At 40.7% G+C, this 20,321-nt stretch overlaps 1 protein-coding gene across 3 annotated transcripts; it reads left to right on the top strand.

Moving 5' to 3' along the window:
- The first annotated feature begins 60 nt into the window (after positions 1-60).
- On the top strand, positions 61-19,551 carry myom1a (myomesin 1a (skelemin)). Of its 3 annotated transcripts, XM_083990824.1 has the most exons (38): positions 68-240; positions 1,434-1,805; positions 4,910-5,050; positions 5,187-5,370; positions 5,503-5,660; positions 5,772-5,864; positions 6,023-6,111; positions 6,345-6,389; positions 7,432-7,593; positions 7,712-7,873; positions 8,293-8,434; positions 8,912-9,111; positions 9,198-9,254; positions 9,477-9,601; positions 9,763-9,946; positions 10,236-10,410; positions 10,974-11,095; positions 12,120-12,316; positions 12,499-12,625; positions 12,972-13,156; positions 13,298-13,412; positions 13,674-13,830; positions 13,908-14,014; positions 14,420-14,464; positions 14,732-14,868; positions 15,001-15,145; positions 15,406-15,465; positions 15,551-15,618; positions 15,734-15,859; positions 16,488-16,565; positions 16,835-16,922; positions 17,013-17,051; positions 17,324-17,429; positions 17,703-17,866; positions 17,953-17,989; positions 18,241-18,263; positions 18,633-18,688; positions 18,811-19,551. In XM_083990824.1, exons 2-38 carry the CDS (start codon positions 1,489-1,491, stop codon positions 19,078-19,080), a joined length of 4,686 nt encoding a protein of 1,561 aa, XP_083846950.1. In that variant the 5' UTR covers positions 68-240; positions 1,434-1,488; the 3' UTR covers positions 19,081-19,551. The 3 variants fall into 3 exon arrangements, with proteins under 3 accessions (XP_083846952.1, XP_083846950.1, XP_083846951.1); XM_083990826.1 differs by lacking the exon at positions 1,434-1,805 and having other exon boundaries at positions 61-240; XM_083990825.1 differs by lacking the exon at positions 16,488-16,565.
- The last annotated feature ends 770 nt before the right edge of the window (positions 19,552-20,321 follow it).

The raw sequence follows: 20,321 nt of genomic DNA, 5'->3' as shown, positions 1-20,321 counted from the left end.
TGGCCCTTCTCATGGTCTCATGGTCTAAATTTAAAACTGTCCCAGCCTTAAAAGGTCCTGACGGTGTCTTGTGCATTCTGCCGAGTGGCAGCATTATTTTTGTTCTGTGGACTGCTGTCCTGTCCGCTGCCCCTCACCCTGCTGCTTTGCCCCGATCCGGACTTGCTTTTCGCTACTTTTGGACTAGCACTCATATTCTCCTAATTTCAACTGTTGTGGATTGGTGGATCTTGACTTGTGGTGAGTGATATATATTTATTCATAAAACTGTCTCTATAATAATTGTTCTCATGCTGTTGGTTTGTTATTTGGTCAGCTATATCAATGAGGACGGAGGCCTACTTTCAACCTCTTTTATTATATTTTTTAATGCTATTTTTTTTCCCATTTTATGTATTTTCACTGTCCTGTATACTAACAGGGTTTTGTTAGTTTTAGCTACCGTACTATGTTCATGTAGATTAGACTGCATGTGTCATTGCAATGAAATGTAACCCTCAATCAAAAAGAGCTGATCATTTCAATGAACATTGGCTTTTACCTCTTAATTGTTTCTCCGCTTTGTGCATGACCAGTAGTAGTCCAGATTACAGTGTATAATGGTTGACAAGAGGCTTCAGCTCTCAGCAATGTGTGCTGCTCAAGGACATAATCATGGGGAAAATGAAGTCTGTTGTCATAAACTACAGATTTGATGATAAACGTATTGGTCTTCGGTCAAGTGGTAATGAGACTATGCCCAGTGGAGTTTGTTCATGTTTTCAAGCTCTTTAGTCTGAGCATTAACTACTAGCCTGAAACAATTAGCAGATTAATTCACATAACACTTTTGATAATATTAACTATTTGTCTTTTCGATGAAAACATGCACCAACAAAACAGGCCAGGCTTGAGTGAATATCTGCCCGTTTTCTACAAGACTCAACTGAAAACCTTTAGGATTTGGGCAAAAACAAGCAGTTTGAATGTATGTCAACAGTGCCTCCAGGATATTCTGATGGGTCTTCTATATTTACTGACATTTTATATGTCAAATGAATGATCAAATTAAGACATTCCCACACAAAATATTTTACCCTTTTTCTCGTGGATCCTCTCATCAGTCATTGGGTCCCATCCACATGTCCCTGTTATTGAAACCTAGTTCCATCCTTGGAGTTGAGAGAGACACAAAATAAAAATGTTGATTGTTATAAAAATTGATGCTGCTCAAGCTTATTTTCTACCTGCTTCTATTTTAACACAGTAGAATAAGATTTTAACCAGAGCTAATGCCACCACTGCTCACTCAAAATGAAAAGCATAACACCATCTAACTTCCCCCCCCTAAAAAAACCAACCAACCAACCAACCAACCAACCAACCCCTCCTGCTCAATCTAACCCCTAATTCAGAAATCAATCCATAATAATAACAATGAGATTGATTTACAGAGCTGGTAAAGTAAAGGACAGCCTGACATTATAAGTTGGCGCAGTGGCCCTCAAGATGTCAGAGTCATTACAAGTGACGCTGAAGCAGCAGAAGCAGCAGAAGCAGCATCATCATCTGCAGCATCAGCATCATCATCATGAGCATCATGAGCATCAGCATCATGAGCATCAGCACCATGAGCATCATCATCATGAGCGTCAGCATCATGAGCATCAGCATCATCAGCATCAGCATCATGAGCATCATCATCATGAGCATCAAGTGCAGAAGAAGCAGGTGCAGCAGCGTCACTATGAGAGCAGTTGTCACCTGAGCAGCAAGTCATCTGTTAGCAAGCAGTCGTTCGCAAGTTTCAAGGCTGCCAGCCATCGGTAAGAGGATGGGAGCAATGCAGATGCTGATAGTTGATATTTGAACAGGGTATCCGCGGGGTCTTGAAAAGTATTAAAAGGTGATAAATCAATTTTTGGAAAATTAAGACCCTTAAAAGTATTAAAAAGTATTTTCACAACATTATAAAGTCTTAAATTTTGAAGGTATCCAAGTAGCGAAATGGTACTCAGATACCACCCAAGTCGAGCGAGTACTCGAGTACTCGGATATCGGCTACAGCCCTACTAGAAACAAAATCAAACGAGCTGAGGCACATGTCATGACTATCTTGATTGTTGTTTTTGTTTTTTGAGAGTGGAGAAATGTTTTTTTTTTATAAACTTTGCCTTTGATTTATTATCCTAGCCTATTTTGAATCATCATAGCGGTCTATAGTCTTTATCACAAACTAAAACTGTTAAGTTAAAAGTGTTACAGCTTGAAGTTTTCACTTGACAGTGAGGTATTAAAAAATATTGATAAGGTCTTGAAAAAGTCTTAAAAAGGTATTAAAATTAACTTCAAGATTCCTGTATATACCCTGTTGAAAGATATCAAATGAAAACGAGGCTCTCTTGACTTAACTTCCCACTTCCATAAACGTACTAGGAAGTGAGGAGTGCATCCAAGCAGACCTCTTTCAAATATTCAACTCTGCATTTTTGGGTGTGGTTTGAATTGTGTTCGGTAGTAGGAGAGAAATAAAAATAACATGCAGCTCAGAGAGTTTTCAGAGAGCAGGTGGGCTGTGTGTGCTGGTTGTCATCAACCCATAGATGTTCATCTGTAACTCTTCAGGCTGTTAAATTTACAAAACTCACGTCAATACAAATGTCGAAATCTGAAAATAGTAGAACATGTGAGTTGTGAGGCCAAGGGAGTCTGCATAACACAGATTTTTCCTTTCTTTCTTTCTTTCTTTCTTTCTTTCTTTCTTTCTTTCTTTCTTTCTTTCTTTCTTTCTTTCTTTCTTTCTTTCTTTATTGTTCTATAAGTTTACCATATCAGAACATGAGATCTAAGTGTTTGTGCTGTTATATTTTTAAGAAAGTTTGATTAGGTGAAATCTCAGGGCTCCTATAGTCTAAGATGACTCTAGTCCAACTCTCAAGTCTCAAGTCTACCACTCATGAGCTATCATAATATTGGTAACTATTGGACTTTATTCAAATAACTCTATTGGAATTTCTTAAGTTAAGAATCAACATCCTTTGGCAGAGCCTTTAAAAGGCGACATACGATGAAGCTGAGAAACAAATCAATTGAAATCAGTCGGTATGGTATCATCAATTAAATTAAAAAAAGTCAGTTAAGCAGAAAATCCAGTATTACACATATCTAGATTTCTTTGACATGGGGACAGTCAAGTGTAGGAAATAACCAATTTTAGTACTTGATTTAATTATAATGCACATTTATTACCCCTCTTGGCCAAATTTTTTAACATTTTTAAAACCCAGGAAGAGTCACTAGAATTAATTTGGTTGTCGGTTAACGCCCGCCTCCTCTGTGTGTTGACTTTTCATTCAATTCATTCTTTTATGAAACTCTGTGTTGGAAGTGTATCGTACAGGCTGTGTGAAAAGAAAGCTGTCCATCAAAACACACCCAAAATCAATAGCTGGCAATTGTAGCACCTCATTATGTTCCACTGTGTCACTGACACTTTGTATGATAACACTGTCGCTTCCTCTGTCCTTCAAGCTGCAGGGCTCAGTGTACATGTTGGAGCCATGATAGTTTTCTAAACGGGGTCAAGGAAGGAATTTCAGCTGTAGTGAGTGGCTGCCAGATATATTCATGGACAGCCAGGCTATTTCCGTAGGCAGGACATGAGACACTGCCACTAGGCAAACTGTAAAGACACAGTATGGAAGTCATGGAGGTGTAAAGGATTGTGCACCGGCTTCCACAGATGTTTGATTCTTAATCAACTTGGTTCAGTTTCTGCATTTCCCAGTGGAGTTGATGAGCCACTGCAATTATCCTTCTGTCACAACACAATGTTCTCTAATTATTCATTTCATCAAACATTGATACTCAGGTCACATACTATAGCTTCCCAGACTGTAAAGATTAAATGCTTTTATCAGCACAAAACTTTTTGGACCTTTGACGTTCGTAACCAAAGACTTTCTTTCTTGATGAATCAGCAGTCGGAATAACTTCTTGGCACTTTGCAAATCTTTTGTGAGACTCTCTCCATCTGTCTCCCTGTCTCTGAATGCCGCACATTCAGCCCCTTCCACTGACTTGATCCCTTCGCGCCAGAATGGAATAGAGTTTATCAAAGCCATGCTATGCCGCTATTCCTCCAGGCCAAATGGATAGACTGGGGCAGACTTGACAGAGATCATGAGTGAAAGCAGGGATTTAAGATGAACCTCTCCACCCTGCTGCATATCCACAAGTTACGACTCCATTTATAAACCCATCTGAAAATCAGGAGGCTTTGCAGGCTGATAGGTAAATGAGTCAGTATGATGTGGGTCAAGATCCCAGAAGGTGGACAGAAATACATTTACCTTCTCTGTGTAACTGGACTGTGGCATATGAGTGTGTTTTTATGTAACAAATATATTCATTCAAAGTTTCAGGCAACAGAGTTTATATTGAGAACATTGTCAAATATGTTTAGACTCTAAAAGAGCTGTGGTACATATTTAAAAGTAATCGGTAACATTTTGCCAACCTTTATTGATATTAGTGGATCAACAAAATACTAAAAACACATCTCTGCCATTCAGTTTACTGATCTACATGTACAGCCTTCAAAATAATGAAACAGTTTAAACAATGTCTCCAAGAGTTTCCAGTGTTTCAACAAAAGCTGAACATCATGACCTTGATGGTAGGATCCATCCGATCCAACAACACTTTGGACTGTCCCTTAATAGTTTCTCTAAGCCTGTTTTGCTTTGACTGAGAACATAAGTTGTATTCATTCAGAGTGAACAAATCGTTTGATTTAAAAGAAAGCGTTCTTTATTTCCCTTACAATAGCTTGGCACTGTCATCTTCAGCATAATAATATTGTAGTTGTGTTTACAGCAATTGAAATGGTGTTTGACGTGTGACATGGTTGTTGTGTGTGATCTTTAAGCCAGAAGACCTCTGTGACAACAGAGAAGGGGCAGGCGGTGGTTAAACTGAGCCCACTACCCAAGAGAGCCAAACGCACCTACCTGGCAATGGACACGGACAAAGAAGTCATTGGCTATGTTATTCCTGTATTCAGAGCCAAGTGAGTGAACAAAGAGCCAAACATTTACAGCAAACAATCATTACCATTAATACACTTTTTAATTATAGTTACTGATACTTAAGATGTTTCTTAAGTGTTTTCCTTTCAAGCTGTGTTTTTTATTGTTTTGTTGTAGTCATGATGTGGTTCGTGGTCTGATGGAGGCCCAGGATGAGGTCACTGAGGAGGGGATAAACTATGTGGCAATGAGGAACCTGTTTGTGAGGGAGGCCAGGGAGGCCATGGAGGTGAGGGTGGAGAAGAAAACCAGGACAACGCATGTCAGGGAATCTGCTGAACGCCTGGAACTCAGCAAGACGGTAAATCCTGTTTATTCTTAAGTTTGATGGACTTTTGAAAGTCCAGGTCAAAATACTCTCCCATGTGAATCACAAAGCCACTCTACAGCTGCATCAAATATCCGAATCTGGCTTCACTCTCCTGCTGCACAGATGGAGGAGTGGTGCGAGTTCCGTAAGAAAATGAACCCCGACAGCCTGACACACCGTCCAGAGTTTATCGTCAAACCCCGTGGACAGACGGTCTGGGAGGGCAAGTCTGTGAAGCTGCACTGCACTGTGGCTGGGTGGCCCAAACCTAGGGTTGCTTGGTAAGACATGCTCCAAGTTCACCGGTCCCCCTTCTCTGAGTCACAAGATGCAATTATAGACTCAGAGGACAACGGTAAAAATAAACCAGCCGTCTCTCTGCTGTCTTCAAGGTACAAAAACAATGTGCTCATTGATGCCAAGGCCCACTCCGAGAAGTACACAGCCGAGAGCAATTACAACATGCACTCCCTGGAGATCAAGAAGTAGGTAATCTTTCAGCTCACTCTGCATGGCCTCAGTGAGAATTAATGAGATGCACCCAAAATGCACAATGCCCCAAACTGAATGTTCAATGTTCTGCCGAATATTAAATGCAAATCAGATGCCAGAAATTCATCTTGTGCATGTATTTTATTTTCAGCTGCGATTTCCTCGACACTGCTCAGTATCACATTTCTGCCCTCAATGTGAAAGGAGAATCTTCCTCTGTGGCTACAGTTGTTATCAAAAGTAGGTAACTATTTTTGTCCCCTTCTCTGTAGCAGCTCCTGTTCCCTCAGCTAGAGGTCATAGAGGTCACACTTTCAAACAACATGCTCCAGTATTTTTCAGAGGGTTGGATGGCATCAGTAGAAAATGTTTGACTGACTTTGTATGATTGTATTTTAATCATCTCAGATATGTAATGGCAAATTTCCTTTTACAATTGCAATGAAGTTACTGACTGATGTATTCTTCCACAGGGTACCAGGAGGGCGAGGAAGCAGGCCCACTTGATCCAAAACCACGTGAGTAGATATTCATTTTCTTTTGTTATTAAGCAAAACAAGAGGTGCAGTCAGAGTGTGCAGACCTGTCAAATAACATAGACAATAGTAAAAAATAAGAAAATAAAAATCAAAGTGAATTCTGTGGATCTGCCTAAAATATAGTAGGTTCCTGGCCTATCCCACATCCCTCCATCTTTTGTTTTTCTATAATCCTTCTGACAAATAAACAGACCAATAAACATATGGAAATACAACTAACAGACTAAAAAACAAACAGGGCAACTTTTGTGTGTTAGGAACATTTTACAATTCATGAACAGTACAATTGAAGGTGCTTTTCAGTAGGTAGAACTGAAACCTGCATTTCATGTCATATTATTTAATATTCTTCATCATTACTCATCCTGACTATGCATTGATTTGTAATTTTAGTATACTGCACTGTCTGTGAGGTCATTGTTATTTTCGTGTCATTTTTACTTGCTGTATTTACATCTTCTATGTGCCTAAGTACCTACATCCTGTGGTCATGGAAAAGATGTTAATCTGTTTCAGAAGGGTCAAATTATTGGCATGCATCAAGAAAATAAAACATCTAAGGAGTTTCCTGAAACTACTAATACTGGGTTAAGAACTGTCCAACGCATTGTTAAAAACTGGAAGGATAATGGGGAACCATCATCTTCAAGGAAGAAATGTGGTCCAATGTGACCACAGAGTCCAGACCTTAACCCCATTGAGAATCTTTGAAAAATGAATACAACTCTGGATGGAAATAAATGTTGTGACATTGCAGAAGCTTATCAAAATGATACCACAGCAAATGCGTGCCGTAATCAAAGCTGAAGGCGGTCCAACGAAATATTAGAGGGTGTGACTTTTTTGGGGGGGACAGGCAATGTTACAGGCATTTTCAGTAGTGCAGTTTTATTTTAAACGGGACATAAGTGAGGGTGCTGTAGTGTTAAAAGGATTTCAGCCTGTGGCAGTGACTCTACTGTCCTGACTTCATGAGGACATTAACTGTTTTTAATATTGCATATTTCTTTCATCTCTGCAGATGGTTTCTGCTCTGAGCATGGTGTTACCTTTAATACTACCATCATTGACAAATTCGAGGTGGCCTTTGGCCACGAGGGCGAGACAATGAGTCTGGGCTGCACTGTCATTGTTTTTCCGACTGTGAAGAAATACCAGCCTGAAGTGGTGTGGTACAGAAACTGTAAGTAGATGAAAAAAATGGAAATAGTGCCTTGTGTTCATTCATACACTGTATTTTACAGTGATGAGTTCTTATCTATTATGTGTAACGGCTCTTTTGTTCGGACTTCTCCCTTCAGCTAAGCCCTTGAAGCCCTCTAAATGGGTACACACCCACTGGTCCGGGGAGCGTGCCACACTCACTCTCGTCCACCTCAACAAGGAAGATGAGGGAATGTACACCCTGCGTGTCAACACCAAGTCTGGCTTCGACTCATACTCTGCTTATGTGTTTGTCAAAGGTAAAGTGGTCAATAGATGCAAAGCAACATGTACAGTAACAGATTTCCACACATGTATGCAGATACGTTAGGGAACCATTCATTCTGCCGTGTCTTTAAGTGACGTAGTTCTCTCTCTGAGGTGTTTGGTTTCCTTTGAAGAATGTTGCTTCTATATCTGTCTGCATGTCAGGAAAGTCACAACACAGTTTGATCTACTTGCACTAAAAATCAGACTGTTTATATACATTAGGGAAATCTCCAGAATCCTCTTTTAGGTTACCATAATACAAACTAATCTATCATAGCTACAGTGCTGCCACACATGCTGTACTGTAAAGACAAAAGTAGGTCAGAGAACTGAAACCAAGTATGTAATGGAGATCATCCTGATTTAGAAACAGCACTACTCACTGTGTGTGTGTGCCTTCCTATGCCAGATGCTGAAGTGGAGGTGGAGGGGATTCCCGTGGCGCCCCTGGATGTGTGCTGTCATGATGCCAACAAGGACTATGTGGTGGTGACCTGGAAGCAGCCAGCGGTGGAGGGCAGCAGCCACATCCTGGGATACTACATTGACAGGTTGGTCTGCTCACTCTCTCAAGGTTTTTTTAAATATATTTTACCAATGGCTTTACCTCAAAGCGTGATATTGTAATTCAGTTTCACCAACTTACTTCAACTATAAAACCTTTCTGTATACAGGATATCCACGAAAACTGTGGACCTATTTTTGGTGTTTCTATGTTAAAAAAACATAAAGTGCAAGCAAATTCCCCATGGACTTCTTTCAAACTGGCATCTTGACAGATAAATGTTACCTCAACAACTCCTACATAGCTTCCTACCAGCCTATTATAACTGTCAATCAGCCATTTGCTTACTGCGTGGGCCGATAATATGAATGATGAGCAGTTAATTACTGCAGCAGCCACCAACCAAGAGAGATTAGACAGACAGAGAGTTCATCAAATCAACTCATGAGAAAGCACTATGCAGTAGAATATGTTTACCTTATGATCAAAACAAAGTGCACCTGTGTGTGTTTTGTGTTGGCAGGTGCGAGGTGGGCACCCATCACTGGGCTCAGTGTAATGATAGCCCAGTGAAGTACGCCCGCTTCCCCGTCACCGGGCTGGTGGAGGGCCGCTCGTACGTCTTCAGGGTGCGGGCCTTGAACAAAGCCGGAGTCAGCCGTCCATCCCGTGTCTCTGAGCCCGTTGTTGCCATGGATCCCTCTGACAGAGCTCGCCTCAGAGGTAGGAGACGCACCAGAGAGCCGTTGGCTTGCTGCAATAAAGCCAACAACTGCATTTTGACTTATTTATTTTATTTCTTGCAACAGCTGGCCCCTCAGCTCCATGGACTGGGATGATCAAGTTTACAGAGGAGGACTCCACTGGTGAGACAACATAACACCACCTGTTTATGGAAGAAGACTGTTACATTTTCTAAAATGTGAAACAAATGGTTTTGTTTAAAGAACATGATTACATTCCTCAAACTATTGTATTAAAATAGTATTGTTTTGGTATCTGTGTCCAGTCCAAGTATCTTGAACCAGGTCAGCTGGTTTAAATGACTTCCTTTTCATAACATGATGGTGTCACTCCTGCCTCTGCAGCGGGCGTTATCCCCGGAGATCCCACTGATGTTGTGGTTACTGAGGCAACCAAGAGTTATGTGGTCCTCGCCTGGAAGCCCCCACTCCAGAGAGGTCATGAAGGAGTCATGTATTACATAGAGAAGGTAAGGAGTGATGGATAACTGTCTCTTTAAATATGATTATTTTGTTATATAGAAATACATTATATGCCATGTGTATTAAATTCCAGTTGTCAGATATCATTCACTGCTGTTATGTTATCTTGTGTCTCTCTGACTTGTCTTTCACTGTCTGTCAACCTCAGTGTATTTCAGGAACCGACACCTGGCAGAGGGTGAACACTGGCATGCCAGTCAAATCTCCACGCTTTGCACTGTTTGACCTGGCAGAGGGTAAATCCTACAGCTTCCGTGTGCGCTGCTGCAACTCTGCCGGCGTGGGCGAGCCCTCTGTATCCACTGGAGACATCACTGTGGGAGATAAACTAGGTGAGCCAGCAAGACTTTCATTTGTATAATGTGTAGGAGTCATGGTTTATCATAACATGAAATTAAATCTATTTTAGGGAAAGAGAAATCCATATCATAATGTCAGCGGTTCAGTCCAGCCTGATTTCTTCCTTTATCAGTTTAACTGCTGGACCTTCATGTATTACAGAGTGTTCTGTCTAATCCTAATACATTACATCCACACCATGCTCACTGTAATAACTCTGGTTTTCTTTTCTTTCTCTCTGTCTTTCTTCTTACTCACAACGCATGTTCTTGTTTTTGACAGACCTGCCCTCCACTCCGGGCAGCCCAGTGGTCACCAGGAACACTGACACCTCAGTGGTGGTCTCCTGGGCGGCCTCAAAGGAGGTCAGACACCTGGTCGGCTACTATATTGAATGCACTGTGGTCGGCACTGACGTCTGGATGCCTTGCAACAATAAACCTGTCAAGCAGACTAGGTTGGCAGTTTTCATATTAAAGACACAGTTTGATTTCCTCTTGCTGCTCTGGTGGTGAAAACCATATAACCATTATATATGTCTATTTGTTGTTCAGATTAGTTTACAGCAAATTGGTAATGCAGAGATGGAAAAGGGATCTCAAAAATGAATGAATGCCACTTTGTGTTACTAAACTTCATTGTTACTATGATTATCAGGGTATCTATGTGACCTGAAGTAGCTAGAGAGTTTAAAGTAAGACTGGATATATGACAATTATAAGAAAACAAAAGTAACAATAACTGAAGTTCATTTAAATTTACTAGGTGAAGAGCAAGAAAACGTACATTACCACTTCACAAATTAAGTTAGCTCGTTCCCCAGGCTTTAGTGTAGCCTACATGGCTGTGTACACAGAGAATCATAAGATATTTTCTGCTTCCATAGCAGCAAAGCACCAAGTAACCTTTATATTGTTAAAGGTCCAATCTTGTGGTTGGCACCAGCTCTTTCTCCTACTATTAGAATCAGAGTAAAATGAAATATGAAACAGTTAACATTTTTCTCTTTACTTTGTTAAGGTTTGTGTGCCATGGCCTGGCCACAGGGGCGAACTACGTGTTCAGAGTGAAGGCAGTTAACGCTGCCGGGTACAGCCAGAGCTCCTCCGATTCTGACGCAGTGGTTGTTCAGGCTGCCATCTGTGAGTGTCCTCATCATAACTTATCTCCATTATTCACTTTGCCTGTAGCAGTCAAGCCATCCCCTTTCTCTTTGTTCCATCCTCCCTGCTATTTTTAAACATTTATTTGTCCCAGGAATGATCGCAGAGAGTACACACTGATATTTTCTTTCAGAAAGACCTGCTTTAAATTCATGTCGTTCACACACCCTGCAGGCCTGTGCTCTTTGCCACTGAGCCATAAGATCCTCTTAACTCATCCTTGTTCATGAACCTTGTTGACTTTCATCATTCCTTTCCCTTGTAGTTATTTCATATTTCCTATTGTCATATATATATATATATATATATATATATATATATATATATATATATATATATATATATATATATATATACATTTCATGCATTACATTTCATGCAAGTTACACATTATGTTTATATGTGACTGCTTGTGTGCTTATTTGCATGTGCCTGCCTCATCACTAACAGTGGATTTTGCAATTTTGCTGTTTCCCATTTTTTCATTTATCATTGACATCGTCAGATAACAAATGTTTTATGATGCTTTCCATTGTATAGCTATTGATTTCTGTATAAATTTGATTTTGCTTGAGTTCTGCTTTGCTGTTTGATAACTCTTTAGGGTTGCCTCTACGTGCATGGCCAAGGTGAAGGCTAAAACTGTGTGCTTTAAGAGCATGAACGTAATGAGAGTCTCGTCTGGCTTCGGAGACTTTTTAACATCAAAGTTACCCTGCTTATGGCCTTGAGCGTAAGTAAATTATTCATTAGAATTACCTTATATAGATTTTGTGCATAGCATGTAGCTGCTTTAACTGTACAACTTACTGTGACGTCTTAGCACTAATAACCAGTAAGATCTGTTCGATATTTGCCCTAATGCCAGATTATCTTTATCAGATCATGTATAGGACCAAATTTGTTTTGCTTAACAAAATGTCAGTGATCTGAAAATGAACTTATTTGACACGTCTTTTTCTCTTACAATAAGTCCTGACCAGATTATCTACTCTGTTTGTAGCCGTCCCAGGGAAGCCGATTGGTGTGAAATTACTGGAGGCTGTCAAGGACTACATGATGCTGGGCTGGAATGAGCCTTCAAAGAATGGAGGTGCTGATATCAGGGGTTACTTTGTGGACTACAGGACTGTAAAGGGAGACGTTGTTGGGAAATGGCATGAAATGAACCACCAAGCACTGACCACAACCTCCTATAAAGTAAGTTCTTTCACAAGCACCAATATACCAAATTCATGAGGACATTGTTTTGTTTTGTTTTGTTTTATGAATGGAGGGGTTATTGCAGTCTGACACAGGTATTTTTAATGTGTCTACTTGATAATTATTATACTTGAACAGTTTTTAACCATTCCTCATTATCTGCCCTTGTCTCTCTTTAGGCAGAGAACCTGAAGGAGGACATCTTCTACCAGTTCCAGGTGCGCGCTATGAACATGGCCGGTGTGAGCGAGGCCTCTCTGCCCAGTAAATCACTGGAGTGCAAGGAATGGACCCTCACTGTGCCAGGTATCAGAAAACTTCAGACAGATGATATATATTCACATTCAGTCAGAGCAAGATGAATGTATTTCATTTTGCTACTAACACAAAAAATAGAACTGATGGTACATGGCCCAAAAGCAGGATAAATGCAAAGAAAATAGTTTCAGCAGCATCGATGACTATCACAGTACAACAATAACAGAGAAAATGTCTCTTGTGTTACAATGATTGTATTTCCAATCATGAAAAATAGCAAAGAAAATATAAAAATTCATAATCCAAATGATTTGTTTTAGTTTACTGTTTTACATATATGTATTTCTTGAACTATATGTTTTTTTATAATATAAGTTTGTCATTTCTCCTTCAGGTGCTCCTGTTGGTCTCCATGTGCTGGAGGTCCGTGACACCACCGTTGTGGTCCTGTGGGAGCCGCCTGCATTTGATGGCCGCTCTCCTGTCAATGGATACTATCTGGATCACAAAGTGGCCTCTGCTGGAGAGGCAGGTTGGAAAGCTGGCCATGAGAAGGCCAACAAGAAGAAATACATGAAGGTAAAGGAAAATGAAGATGGTATTTTATAATATGTGGCTTGAACAGCATATTCCTCCTACATACAGTACATGTCCATGTGAAATATGCACATAAAATATTGAATTAAGTATTGATTTAAACCGTCTCTCACTCCGACTCAGGTGACTGGGCTGAAGGCTGGTACATCCTACGTCTTCCGTGTGCGAGCTCAAAATCTTGCTGGAGTTGGAAAGACCTCTGCAGTCTTAGGTCCAGTCCTGGCCCAGACTCGTCCTGGTAAGTGTGATTGTTACGCAACTCACACATTCAGTCGCACAGTGTTCCTACGCACGTCCATTCAGTCTGGAAAAGTAAAGAAAATGCCTTTTTTAATTTGAAATACGAGACAACTTTTTATACAGACGTAAATTGACTGTGGTGTCTTAAATTTTAAATATATACTGTATGATATTATAGTTTGAAATACTGAGTTGAATACCAGAAATGTGTCATCTGCCAGTGATGCACGCACACAGTAACCATTTACTCTCCCTTCAGGCACCAAAGAGATTTATGTGGATGTTGATGATGACGGTGTCATCTCAATGATCTTCGAATGCTCCGAGATGAATGAGAGCTCTGAGTTTGTTTGGTCCAAGAATTACAAGGCCATAACAGATACCTCCCGTCTGACTATTGTCAGCGAAAAGGGCAAGTAAGTGTCATACATGTCAAACCACCAGGACACATGTTATTCTCCTCTGTCCTCACATCCTGTGTCCTCGTCTCCAGATCCAGAGCCATCTTCAACAGCCCCTCCCTGGAGGATCTGGGCATCTTCTCTTGTGTGGTCACCAACACTGACGGCATCTCTTCCAGCTACACACTCACAGAGGAGGGTGAGTCAGCCAACAGTCTTGGCATCTCTGGCCCTGTGCGCCTGAAACTTGATTCACTTGTTATTTGTCTGGGTGACGTTAGTGCTGAAGGTGTGAGAGAGTCTCCTGTTAGTTATACTGTTTCAACAGCTGCATCAAATTGACCTCTGATACTCCCTGACTATATGTCTGTTTGTCTTGAAAATTATCTGAAATTCTTTCTGTGTTGTTTATCAATCAGAGATGCAGAAACATTTATAGTATTATATATGTGTAGTAGCCTTCTTGACAGGATTATGAGGAACTTTTCAAAATACTGTCAAATGGGAAAAAAGCATTAAAGCAAGTAATTGGAGGATTGACGCTGAAGTTGTTTGCACACGTCATGAAATTAACAGTTTTGCCGCTGCTGTTGTTATTTGACAGGTCTCAAGCGTCTTCTGGACATCAGCCATGAGCACAAGTTCCCTGGTGAATATCCCCACCCCAGCACAGCTGCCACTGAGTTTTTCACTTGCCAATCATTTCTATTTTAACTATGAAACTATGAAATGTAGACATTGTTCTGTACAGTATATAGTTTGGAAATTATCACATCATTCAAGAAGGACAATGTTACTAGTGTATGTTTGTCAAGAGGATTTTAGTTGCCGTTGTTACTTCATGCACTGTGCACATGAATATACAGAAAAACAACTGATTCTACAAAGGTTTTTTATGAAATATGGTGCTCTCCAGTTATTCCCTTCAAGAATGAAATGGCCATGGAGTTGCTTGAGAAAGGTCGCGTACGATTCTGGACTCAGGTGGAGAAATGGACTGCTGACTGCCATGTGGAGTACGTGTTTAACGACGTCATCGTCACCGAGGGAAAGGTCAGTTTGTGTCTGTTTGTCATGTTGTCATGTATTGTGCTGTATATGCACTCTTTAATTTGGATCAAATATTGATCTTAGCCTTACATCTCTTACATTGATTTGTGTTTCTTAACGCTTGATTTGTTTCAGAAATACTCCATGAACTTTGACAAGTCCACCGGCATCATTGAGATGTTCATGGACTCTCTGGAGGTCACCGATGAGGGAACGTTCACCTTTAACCTGGTGGATGGCAAAGCGAAGGGTACAACCAGTCTGGTGCTCATTGGAGATGGTAAGACGCCTCAAATGCACTCATTACCTCCATGTTGATGCTGTGCTCAGAGTCAGAATACTAATGTGAACTGTGAACACAGTACTGCAGTTGAGGTATATGTCCATTGAGGGGCAGCAGAAGACAACCTTTTCCTCACTGTCAAGTCTTCTTTATTCTTGTTGCAGATGGTTTTTGATGCATTGTTCAGTTATGAAAAGAAAATGTGTTTCTCCGACTTCATGGTTTTAACCTTTACATTTTTCTTTGCCATTGTCCAGAATTCAGAGAGCTTCAAAAGAAATCTGAATTTGAGAGGGCAGAATGGGTCAGGAAACAAGGTAAGAGATCTGCATTATGTACGTCTAAAACTAATTACACACTCTACATGTAGTTCCCTAATTATTTCCCATTGACTATCCATAGGTCCTCACTTTGTTGAGTACCTTGACTTTGCTGTTACTCCCGAGTGTGATGTGCTGTTGAAATGCAAGGTAAGAAAAGTAGCTGCAAATATCTTCACTGGTGTTGATGGTTTTTGTTTTTTTATAAGGTAGGAGCTTCATAAGTGTTGAGATGACTTGTTATCTCTTTTCTTTCACCCAATAGTTAGGAAACATCAAAGCAGAGACTGAGATCACCTGGTCTAAGGACAGCATTGAGATTCGAGAGGACGATGAGGATGCACAGAAAATTGAGAAGAAGGACGGTGACATGACCTTTAATATTGGAAAGGTCAGCCCAATAGACGGAGGTCATACTTTGTGAGGGGTTGTGGGCTTATGTTTTAAAAGAGCTAGAAACCATGCTTCTGGTGCAGCTACGCTTCCATCTCAGACGTAGACTAGATTGGACACTGCCAACCATCCCTCTCTGACACACAGATTCATAAATGATGAAACACTTTAAAAAATATTCACGTCCCTGAGTCCTGCTGAAGTGCTGCTGGAGTCAGCACATCAACATGTTGTCCGTGGGACTCTGAATAGACACACTGGTCTGTATTTTTAAAGGCTTGAAATCTTTCATCATTTATGACCATAGACTGTAAATGCAGTGTATGGTTTATCTGTGTGGTTAATTCATTCATTTCATTTCTAACTATTCAATTTAGCTTCTCTGGCTAATTCACTGAAACACTTCAAAGCTGGAAATCCCTTTTCAGGAAATGTCAGGAAATCAGTCTTTCCTGACAGTCAGTGCCAGTGAAGTTATATTGATGTTTCACGAGTACCATTGCATTGTAACCATAACTCATCAAGAGAGGTTTGGTGTCATCGCATGAGCTCAGGAGAGGTGTTCTGTTCATCGCCGCTTCTGTCATCTGCACTTGCATTAACTGGCTTATTTGTCTAATTCACAGTGGATAATTAAGCAAGAAAAACGCAAAGAAGGAAAAAAGGCACCTGCAGACGAAGTTCCCCCACCGCCAAGACCCAAAGTGTGGACATAATCTTTGCTGCCATAAGTTGACGCCTATAATTTCTCCATGTGTCCTCGTCATCTTACCATATTCATGTTTTCCCTTTAACGCCTGCAGCATTCGGGCGGCAGAAAAGCTTGCCTTTTCGGTTTAGTTGGTCCCTGTCTGGCTTTCTCTCTGTCCTTCTATCTGTCCCAACCATAATTCTGCATTCTTCTCTGTTTGAGGTAAAAGGGGGTTCATCGCTGTCTCGAATGTACTAAATTTGCTTTCAATTCAAAATGTAGATTTCCAAGAGCGATGCAGGCATTTACGAGGTCTTCCTGAAGGACGAGAGAGGCAAAGATAAGAGCATCTTCAATCTGACAGATGCAGGTAAAGTCTTAATTTTCGATGAATGAAAAGTGACAAGACAATCTGGCAAAAAGAAAAGGGACATTAACAGCTGATTTCAATCTTCCCCAGGATACCAAGCTGTAATGAATGAGCTGTTCAGAGTTATTGGTGAGTCATTAAACACAAATTACCCAGCAATAATGAAGGACCACATATGGAGCACTCATAAGAAAACCACAGAAGGCAGCAGAATGTGCCAGTGTACAGTAGTTTTCCTCGCATGAACTGTTAATAGCAGGAAATGGAAGTATATTTTTATTTTGCAACATTACTCTATTGTGTCAGTTTCCATGGGACATAAATAGATACATTGTATACACAGCTGCTGGTAGGCAGCAGGAATGTGTAAACTAAATGTATTTTATCCTTTTTCCTGTTAGCCAACTCCTCCAGTGAGGTAAAAGTCACCAGTACTGAACACGGCATCATCCTCTACTCCACGGTTACATATTACAATGAGGATCTGCGTGTTGGTTGGCTCCACAAGTATGTAAACAACTTTATTCCATCCTCATGCACTAATTATGATACACTAGCAAAAAAACCCAATAAAAACCAGTTTGACTCTTTTGTTGAAAACAACTTTTACCACATTTTTTATCTTAAGATAAGAAAAGTTTCCAGTAATGATGCTCTAATACAGTATATTTGTTGTATTTCACTTGATTCAAGGACAATACAATAACAGACACAACAACAGTGTACGTTAAGTTCATTACATGCATTACCTGATCTCTGTGTTCTTCATTTCCACATCAGAGATGCTAAGATTGCTGCCTCAGAGAGAGTTAAGGCTGGAGTCACAGGAGAGCAGCTCTGGCTTAAGATCAATGAGCCCACTGAGAAGGACAAAGGCAAATATGCCATGGACATCTTTGACGGCAAGGACGGCGTAAAGAGAGCCTTTGATCTGAGTGGCCAGGGTGAGTAAAAGTTTAAAAGTTTAGAAAATGTAATGTTTTTTGCCTACGTAATTACATAACAATAACTTGATTTGTTTCCGATGCAGTATGGGAGGAGGCATTTGAAGAATTCCAGAGGCTGAAGTAAGTAAACAAACTCGTCCGACTCGCCCCCTCTGCTGTGTAATATTGTATTTCTGTCTCTAGAGAGGATGTTTACACAGATAAACAATAACAGTCACAGTCATCACAAACTTAAAATGGACTCAATGTACTTTGCGAGCACTGAAAATAAATTTCCTGGCATTGTATTACTGATAATAACGTCCTAAATTGTCTGCCTGTGATACCATTTTAAGAAGCTTCTGACAATGTACGTCTCCTTCCTTCCGTAGGGCTGCAGCAATTGCAGAGAGAAGTAAGTGATTATTTATTCCCTGGTTTCTCCCAGGAGACATCGCTCCATGAAATGACGTGGTGATTAAGAGGATGCTTCAGTTTCAATAGGATCTTTTACTTTGCCTCAGTGGAATAGAAACATATGAGCTTTATGAAAATGGGCTTTGCTAGAGATTAAATGTCCACAGTGTTGGACTGAACAAAAGAAAACATAAATCCACAGTACATACACAGTAAGGTTATAGACTATAGCATGTTTTATGATGGAGGGTTCATGAGTTTGAAAGTGAGAGTCAGGTGAATATTACTGCACAAACAGTGGTTACACAGGTTGACTGACTAATGTCTGGCATGCACCTCTTGGCTCACTCTTGTATTTCTTGTTTAGACCGCGCTCGCGTTGTTGGAGGTTTACCAGATGTTGTTGCAATCCAAGAGGGCAAGGTAAATAACTGAGATATTCACTGTGAAACATGTTAAACTCTCTGTCCCACCTTCTACTTTTAGGTAATTCTCATTAACTTTGTTTTGTATGAAACCCCCACGATCCTTTTCTTCTCTTTTAGTCCCTGAACCTGACTGGAAACGTCTGGGGTGAGCCTACACCCGAGGTGTCCTGGACAAAGAACGAAAGGGAGCTAACGTCCGACGACCGCTACAAACTCAAGTTCGAGCATGGAAAGTTCGCCAGCATCACAATTGCTGCTGTCACCACTGCTGACTCTGGCAAATACGCCCTCGTGGTCAAGAACAAGTACGGCACAGAGGCCGGCGAGTTCACCGTCAGCGTCTACAACCCGGAGGAAGATGAGCACAAGGAGGGGAAGAAAGACTAGAGGATGGTCCAGTGTGATGAAAGGAAGAAAAGATGAATGACTGGGCTATCTCCAAAGCATTTTACCCCGGCACATGCTGGTGCACCCAAAGCAGTATAAAAATAAATGATGAAAACAGCTGCTTTCTCCTGCTTCTTTCGTGTGCTGGGCTAAAGAGCTTTGGGGCATTGCTCGTCAGGGAAGCAAAGGATGAATGAGATACAGAGAGAGGATAATTGTGTGCTTGTAGTTGCTCGACAAGTCTTCTGTCACATCTGGCCACTATCAGCAGTTAATGTGATGTAAGGGAGATGGTTGACTTGTCATCAAGCTTTTTTCTTAAAAACAGTATCAATACCAACAGGGGTAACGTTCTGTTTTCTTATAATATTACAGTATGAGAAACTTTTAACCCCCTCAAACCATGTCATCCTAAGGATTATGTACTGTGACAAAAAAAAAGTAAATAAAGGAAAAAAAGAAAAAAAAAAAGGATGCCATGAACTTCTTACCAGCTATTTGCTTTGTGTTGTAAAACATAGGAAAAATGTGACACTGGCTATGTGATGTTTTCCAATGGCTTGAGCTCTGTCAACTGTGCATGTATGTTGTGTGCCTCTGACGTGCTGTTTGCATCATGCAAGAGTCAGTCATTGCAACAGTTTGTAGGATAGGTGGAGCCGGTTAGCCCTCATGACATGTAGCTTTGTGCGAGTATGACAACACACACACACACACACACATGTGACAGTTGAAACTGGTTCATTCAAGGTGTTGCAAAGAGATACAAACATTGTTGACATTTCTTTTTGACGTGCTTCAGTAGAACTACACATATGTCATACGCTTAGAAGGATGTGTTGTAAGTGTTGGGGGTTGGGGGGTGTGGTGTGTTGTAAGTCGGATGTGACAGAAGGAAACCAAACACACTGCGCAGCAGGATTTGGTTTGAGGCTGTGTAACCAATGAACAAGTTAAACGTGAGTCGGTTTCTCTTGGAGGCCGGACTCTCTATGGTAATAAAGCTGCACCTGCTTTCGAGAGATGTCCCTTTGTCATCATGACATAATCTCTCATAAACAAGAAGAGAAGCCTTCATTAAAGTTCAATAATTTGATTTGCAAAAAGCTCACGTGTGTGGAGGATTAATGGTGATATTAGAAAACACCTGTTGTGCCTGATTTCATTGCCGGTGGCGGTGTCATTTAGCAGAAGTTCCCAAACTGGGTTCTTGGCCCCAAACAGGGGAATCACCCTCACTC

Source organism: Trachurus trachurus (assembly GCF_905171665.1).
Source record: "Trachurus trachurus genome assembly, chromosome: 17".
Classification (NCBI taxonomy): Eukaryota; Metazoa; Chordata; class Actinopteri; order Carangiformes; family Carangidae; genus Trachurus; species Trachurus trachurus.
Note: the sequence above shows the minus strand (reverse complement) of the source record. Positions and strands in the feature narration are given on the sequence as shown.

What these genes read in the sequence shown, in the direction of transcription:
- myom1a (XM_083990824.1), top strand. Translation starts at nt 1,489, where the DNA reads ATGTCAGAGTCATTACAAGTGACGCTGAAGCAGCAGAAGCAGCAGAAG. An exon ending in TCATCGTCACCGAGGGAAAG is followed by an intron (nt 14,869 to 15,000) that starts GTCAGTTTGTGT and finishes GATTTGTTTCAG; the next exon opens with AAATACTCCATGAACTTTGA. An exon ending in CCCCACCGCCAAGACCCAAA is followed by an intron (nt 16,566 to 16,834) that starts GTGTGGACATAA and finishes TTCAAAATGTAG; the next exon opens with ATTTCCAAGAGCGATGCAGG.